The sequence below is a fragment of the Solanum pennellii genome, chromosome 10 (genome assembly GCF_001406875.1).
Source record: "Solanum pennellii chromosome 10, SPENNV200".
In the NCBI taxonomy this organism is placed as follows: Eukaryota; Viridiplantae; Streptophyta; class Magnoliopsida; order Solanales; family Solanaceae; genus Solanum; species Solanum pennellii.
The window spans coordinates 34610430-34617735 of record NC_028646.1 but is presented as its reverse complement, the minus strand read 5'-3'; the positions used below and the strand labels follow the sequence as shown (position 1 = coordinate 34617735).

The window sequence follows — 7306 nt, the reverse complement described above, 5'->3', positions numbered from 1 at the left end:
GATGAACCTCTCGACTTTACCTGCAACACGATTTTTACGAAACAAAACAAAGTGTTTTTCTTCTCATATTCTTTGACATGAAATTGTTATTTCTACTAAATATATAAAATGACATTTGAACATCCCCTACATAGGTTATAGAAAAATTAATGCAAAAAGTAAATAAAAATTTTGAAGAATAACCAAAAATGTACCAATACTACAAACATAAAATACTATTAGTAGTCCATGTGAAAATTAAAAAATCACTTGGATCCTCGCCTTAACCCAAAGAGGAAGTATTTTGATCCTTTCATACGTAATTTTCTCTTAAAAGAAAAAAAAATAGGGGCTGGAGTGTAGTGTAAAAACGTCATCTACCAGGGAGCAGTCGATTTTGGTACAAGCTGGAATTAAGAAGAAAAACCGTACCAACAGTAGCAGGTATGGCGGATGGAAGCAAAGAAGGTCCAACATCGCCTCAGGCAGCGGTGGCAGCCAACGCCCAACTATTCGGAGTTCTCTCCAGTCTTCTCCAGCAGGTATGTAACTTATATATTCTTATTTCAAATTTGGGGATATCAGAGTTTTGGTCTGAAGTGGGCATATTTAATTAGCTGAATCATCAATCTTGATTTGACCCATTAAAGATAAAACAAAGAACAATTAGCTCTGCTATGATTTGTTCATTATTCATTAGCTTATACAAAAGCCTTTGATTACTCATAGCTGTGCCCAAGAGAAATGTGTATGTTTGGTTTGAGTGTCTATGATCAGGTGGATCTATATGTTTCCGGGTGGTGAGGGGTATTACAGTATGGCCAAGAGGGCCATGAAGTACACAAAATACCTTCTCAAACAAAGCAGGAGAGTTGAACCCACTAGTGAAGCAATTGATGGTTCAAGCAGTGAAAGGCCTTGGAAGTTAGTTGTAAGGGATTGAAAGAAGACGGTTCCTTGAGGTAGGTGGTGTTCACCCGAAAATTCATACAGTACGTGGACCGAAATGGTGATTATATGTAAGTAAATAAAGTTGTAAATGATGAGATAAAGACAAATTGACTAAATGAAATAATATCATATAAATATAGTTTGTGTTGATCTGGATCCAATGATATCTTCGATGGAGATATCCCCAGAAAAACTTCACGGTTATTGAGAGCTGATGATCAAATGACGATATTGACAAATATAGCTAACGAGAAATTGAAGTACTTACAGAATTCAGCGTCTTTACAAGGTGGTGATTCTACTGTAACGTCCGATGTTGCTTCTTGGATGGTTTCATAATGGCTATTGTTGGCCGGGCTGCTGACATTTCCTCTGGGCGTTTCAAGCTTGGTCGGGTTATATTTTTGCAAAATGAGCTGACCTTTTGTTCTCGGTGTAATAGTGCTGCCCTTGTTTCTTTTCACATGTCACCATCTAATATGGCCACACATCATGTCTATTTTTACCCTATACAGGTAGTACTTTGAGCTTTTCTTTACTTAAGGCCCCTTTTATTCTAGGGAGCAGAGAAGGCTCTTTAAGATTTCTTCATGTGCTGGCTTCTTTTCCTAATGTTTCTATTAGATCAGGGTGTAAGATAGTACAAATATCGAAGTCATTTCAGAAAATTGAAGTCAAAAAAACTGTAATCCGCTGTTCCTCCATCTGCCCCTTATGTTTTAGGGGAACAACTACCATAAGAAAGGTTATAATTCTTTATCTTTTGAACACAAATAGCCTTACGCATAGTGGTAAAATGCTGAGTAACTCTTCTGAAAAACTCTTTGCCATAATTATTAAGGAATAGAGAGAGTCTAGTGAATATCTTAACATATCTGTGATTTATAGGGAAGCAGTGTGCCAAAGTTTGTATGGGACCAATCGTTATTCCTTTTATCATGTTAGCCAATGTATGTTCTAGAATTTGCCAAACTAATTTTAGAGCTCAAATCAAGGTGGATACTGATCCATTTGTGGTGAAATAATTCCCCTTTAGACTCAAAAGCATCTTAGAAATGCTAGCTAATGCTTGTGGATATAGTTAGAGGGCACCTGACAGTATTCTGGTGCACTTTTTGACTTTTCTCTCTTTAACAAGTTAACAGGGACAGAGTCACCTTATACTCGTTGCTAGTGGGAGGTGGAGGGTACCTCATGGAATTAGTCGAGGTGCGCGCAACAATCTGGCCAGACACCACAATTATATGAAAAATGAAGAAGTTAAAAAGGATCATTGGAAGCATTGTGTATAAAGTTCTTAATGAATATGTAATTTTTGATTCTTAATAGAGCGATTAAGTGTATTTTGTATAATAACAGTATGTTGTAACTAAAATTCATCAAATAATTAAAAATATTGTATTCTTAATGAGTACGCCTTCATATTTAGGAATCCAGAGAATATGAAAAATTTTCGAGTTATCAGATCAAATTCCTACCTGAAGATCCTCCTTTTTTTTTTTTTGATTTTCTTTGAAATTGGTAAATTGTATTCATCAGCATTAAGGATATGCTGGCCACCTCCAAAAGTGAGCAATTACAAGCTTCCTATCAACTCTACAATCTGATCTACATCTTCTATACAAAGTAGTTTACACCAAAGAAGTAGAGTTTCAATACAATCCGTTTTAATTTATGTATGGAATCGGACTATCTTTAAAGCATCTCCCATTTCTTTCCTTCCATACTAACCACCATATACATGATGGTATTAATTTCCACCATCTCTTTTGACTTTTACTTCCTCCCCTTCTAATCCAGCAACTCAAAAGATCCGATGTGTGCTCTAGCATTGTCCAGCTAGTGCTTGTTTTATTGAGGAAAAGGTTCAATAGCTGAGTGGTGAACTTACAATGTAAATATAGATGCTTATTGGTTTCCCCTGTTCTGTTGCAAAGAAAACACCTGGGAACTAGTTGTCTACCTTTCTTTTGTAAGATTTTTGTGCAAGACAAGCTCTCCTAATCACTAACCAAGTAAAACCTTTCACTTTGGCGGGCATGACACTCTTCCAGAAGTACTTCTAAGGATATTGTGTTCCCCTAGTCATCCTCTTGTTTGTTATCAATCACTAATTCAACAGTAGTGTTTCTCTTTTCTTTTACAGCACATTCATTATCTTAAGAAACCTTAATAACTTTTGCCCACCGGAAGGCAGCCTTACACATTCGCCCTGCAAACTTTGTTTCCTTTTCTTAATGATTTTACTACTCTTTGTCAATTGTGGTGGCTGTTGTAACAGCACTGCATCTCCCATCTCTATGAATCTTATCAATTGTGTAGTGCTAATGTCATGAATCCTTGTCAGCTAACATGTCAAGTCAGCTCTCTGTATTTTTCTTGTCAATAATTTATGTTAGCTAACTTCTCAAATTAGCTGTCTAGGTCAGTTAACCTTTAGACCAATTTTCTGCAGTCAACACCATGGTATCCACAATCATTGAGCAAACTGGAAAGTATAGTTCCATGTTTGTCTTTGTCATTAATCTACTTAAGCTGACTATGCATATCCTGAAATTCTCTATATTTTTATCTAGTCATTAATTTTCTGTCTAGGTCGGTTAACATTAAGGCCACCACCCACAGACTGTTTGGAAATAGCTCCACCAGACATATTGGTGGTCTATGAAACCTTTTAATTCATAGCATCAACAAATTCTTAAAATTGTTCCGATTTTTGTTGGAAACTATGGAAAGCGAGATGTGCGGCTAAGTATGACTCTGAGAGAATTTCCTATGCTAGGTTGAAGCATCAAATTATTTTCAATCTTAGATGGTCGATAAACAAACTGGTTGGTGATAGAGATTGGCCTTGGCAGTGGCCAGATCTATGTTCTACTATTTTGTGTCTTAGGCCTAAAATTGATAGCCTATGGAAATACCACAATATGATTGGGTAAAAGTCAAAGCAGATGGCAGTTGCAACTCTGAAGGATCAATTAGTGTAGGCTTTGTTATAAGGGATTCAACGGGCAATTTAATAGTAGCCTTTGCAAAACATATTGGCAGAGGTACAAGCATAGCAGAGGCCAAAGCAGCCTATTTTGGAGCCAACTGATGCGTGGAAAATGTCTATCCGAACTTTATTTTAGAATGTGATTCCCTAATTACAGTCAATATGATCAAGGATAAATCTCAAATGGCCTGGAAATTGTGGGATACTATTATGGAGATTAGAAGAATTACTTTACAGGCCAATGCGACAGTTCAACATTCCTTCAGAGAGGTGAATGAAGTGGCGGATGCACTAGCTAAACACTGTTTATAACAAGGACGTTTTGATTTTTGATCCTAAAGATTTGCCAAAGGATGCAGCTGGCTTGTACATCCTTGATAAGATTCGGATGCCCTCCATAGGACAGGCAATGAAAGAATATATTTTGAGTCACTAGATATGATCTGTTTTTCTTTAGTTTTTGGTTGTACATGGCCTGTTTTCAAGGTTGTATATTAATGCTTATTTCCAGAGGTTTAGGCTATCATCCCCTCTGCTTGTTCTCTGTATAGATTTATGATGAAATAAAAGGTTTGCGCCACCGAAGGCATAAAATTTACATTAAAAATAAAAAATAAAAAATCTGACGGACTCACTGTAGTGTCATGGTGAAGTCAGTCTCCATTACAAGCCCAGTCAATCTTGTTTTCTGCTACACTTCACAAATATGATCTGCAAACTCGAGTTGTTTCACCACTATGAGTTTGAGGGGTTTGTTGATAGTGCAGAGGATCATTAAGTATATTGTAGACTATTCTTGATGATAATAACATTATCAAATGTCGAGAATCATGAAGAGTATGTGCTGAATTATTACAATTAGGTCATGATACTAGTGATCTTAAGAATTAGAAAACTTTCTTATAGGAGCTAATGAGCTATCTAAATTCGTCACTAATTCAAAGAGTTTCTCTCTTTTATTGTCCTTTTTGCTTACTCATCAAATCCTGGTGAGACTTTTTTATGCATTGATCAGAAAAGAGAACTGTTGATTGTGTTAATTGATTAGCAAGATTTTTGGACTTTCAATTACTTTTTGGATTGAATATAATATTTTATTTTGTTGTTGCTGATTGTTTTTCCATAATTAGTTGAGATTCATGTGTACAAAATACACCTTCTTATGGGATGTAAAGACATGGTATTAGAGTCATTGTTGCCTTTTGTGGTTAGTATTTCTCCCTCACAGCACTAGGATTCCTTCCTTTCAATAAAGAGGTCGAGTTTTCTCCCTCCTTGATGTTGTCAGCAACTAAAGCTCTGTTTATGTCTGTGTTTTTGAAAAATCTAATACCACCACAGAATTGCCAATCATTTTCGAGTCTACCCTCTAAATTTCAGATATTTCCAATCATCGGAGCTAGGGTTTCCAATGATTCCTTTTGGATATTAAAAATGGTCCTCTTTTGAATATTTATGTGACAATGATCGAGTACTAAATCCCTTCATTCAACTGCAAAATATCCTACAACCAAAATCAAAGTAGTGAAGAAATTGAATTATGTCTTACGATTAATTAATCAATAAATTCCTTAGGGAATCAAAAATCAAATAAACACATGAGAAAAGGTGAATAAATCACTAATTAATCCTTAAGGTTCATCAAAAGTCAACTACAACAGAGTTACTCCATACATGGAGATAGTTGACTGTGACTGTAATAAACATCAGCTAGGTCATGATCCAAGAGAATAAAAGAGAAGATAAATTGAAGTCAAGAAGAAACTCCCAACTAATCTTCATTCTCTCATGAAACCTCGGAATCTTCCGCTTCCTTTCTCTATTTGTTCCTCCAATAGCTGCATCTGTCCCGGTGTCTGCCCTCGCAAGTCTTCAAAAAATTCTCTATATATACCTCACCTCATTCAGCCCTAATAACCTGAATTCTGAGAACTATCGGATTCAGGTCGCGTTGTCGCAGTGGTCAATACTCAAGCAGTTCGATGGTTGGGCTGTTTAATGCGTCTTACAAGTGCTGAAGGAGTATTGCAGCGACCGAAGTTCCAGTGCTGCGATGGCCGGGGCTGTTTAGTGCACACCAATTCTTCAACAAGTTTTTTCTTCATTTCTTGCATCTGTTTTGGTTGAATCTTGTTTGTTTCCTCCTTAACTCCATTTGCATATTTATGATCAAAACGTATGTGAGGAATAACATCATATAACCATTTAAACCTAATAATTCAAAACATGAGAAAAGACATATATACACTCATAATTTTGGTTCATCAACAAGGAACTCAAATGATTTTATCATTTTGAGTTTTTATGTTCCTCTCCAAGGTCAATTTTTTTCGTAAAAAATGTGTTAAGAATTGGAAATTTGTCGTTGTTTATAGGTAGTATTATTCTTGTTTAGCTTTGGAGTGAATGTCTGGGTGCTATCACCAACTTTTCTTTTTTTCTTATACCTTATGGTGCTAGGAGTCTCTGTTTGACATCAAGTCCTGTTGTGGTTTAATAAAGTACTTCAAATGTCCTGACTAGAAAGATTGTAACAAATATGTGCAGGTGGAATCATTGACTAATCAAGAAGAAGTGGAGTTGCGCAGTAAGATCCAAGCACTAGGACTGGAAGTTACAAAAGTTCCTTCAAAATCAACGCAACATCTTGATGAGGTAGGTTGGTCTTTATTTTGGTTCGAAAGAACGGTATTTCCATTCTTTCCTCTTTATTTCCCTGGTAAATAAATTCATTCATTTACAAATGTATATTAGACGGAGATTGCGAAGCAGATGGATAAATTATCAGAAAAACTGGATGACGTGGATAGGATGATATCCTCCGCTGTCGCTGCAGATCCACAAGTTGAGTCTCTCTTAAGCAGTACCGCTGATCTTTGGATGCCAGTTATTACAGCTGGTTCTGAGGAAAGGCGTAACCTCAATGCGTCAGTTGAAGATGATGTTGAAGTGAAAGACAAAAATTTTCAGTAGATTTTAGTTAAAATCATTGTCATATGTTTATTTTGATTCTTTAATAAATGGTAAACAGATAACTTCCATCATCCATTACAAAGCATAGCCAGAGGGTTTATGTGGTATCCTCGAGTTTAAATCATTCTGGTGACAAAGCATTTTGTTACAGATATAGATTCATGACATGTTGAACTTTTTAGCTTTGAATGAACAGTACGTTTAACATTTTGTGTATTGATGTTGTCTTACTATTACGTTCAATACTAGGCACAAGTGTCCGTGCTAGTAGGCGCTCAATTTTTGTTCTTTTTTTGTCTCAATTTATGTGATATAAAATGAAGAGAAAATAATTCTTTTCGTACCTATGTTATTGTCTTATTTTGGTTTGGGTCCCTATGATATCTCACTAATCATACTTAACCTTTA

The 7306-nt window shown here is 35.9% G+C and overlaps 1 protein-coding gene across 1 annotated transcript; it reads left to right on the top strand.

The window, feature by feature from the left end:
* The first annotated feature begins 272 nt into the window (after positions 1-272).
* Positions 273-7141, top strand: LOC107032106. The gene is made up of 3 exons (XM_015233684.2): positions 273-521; positions 6473-6580; positions 6680-7141. Exons 1-3 carry the CDS (start codon positions 426-428, stop codon positions 6896-6898), a joined length of 423 nt encoding a protein of 140 aa, XP_015089170.1. The 5' UTR covers positions 273-425; the 3' UTR covers positions 6899-7141.
* The last annotated feature ends 165 nt before the right edge of the window (positions 7142-7306 follow it).

Excerpts from the sequence above, each read along its gene's own strand:
- LOC107032106 (XM_015233684.2), top strand. The coding sequence starts at position 426 with ATGGCGGATGGAAGCAAAGAAGGTCCAACATCGCCTCAGGCAGCGGTG. Across the intron at positions 522-6,472 it reads TCTCCAGTCTTCTCCAGCAG|GTGGAATCATTGACTAATCA; the intron begins GTATGTAACTTA and ends AAATATGTGCAG. Across the intron at positions 6,581-6,679 it reads CAACGCAACATCTTGATGAG|ACGGAGATTGCGAAGCAGAT; the intron begins GTAGGTTGGTCT and ends AATGTATATTAG.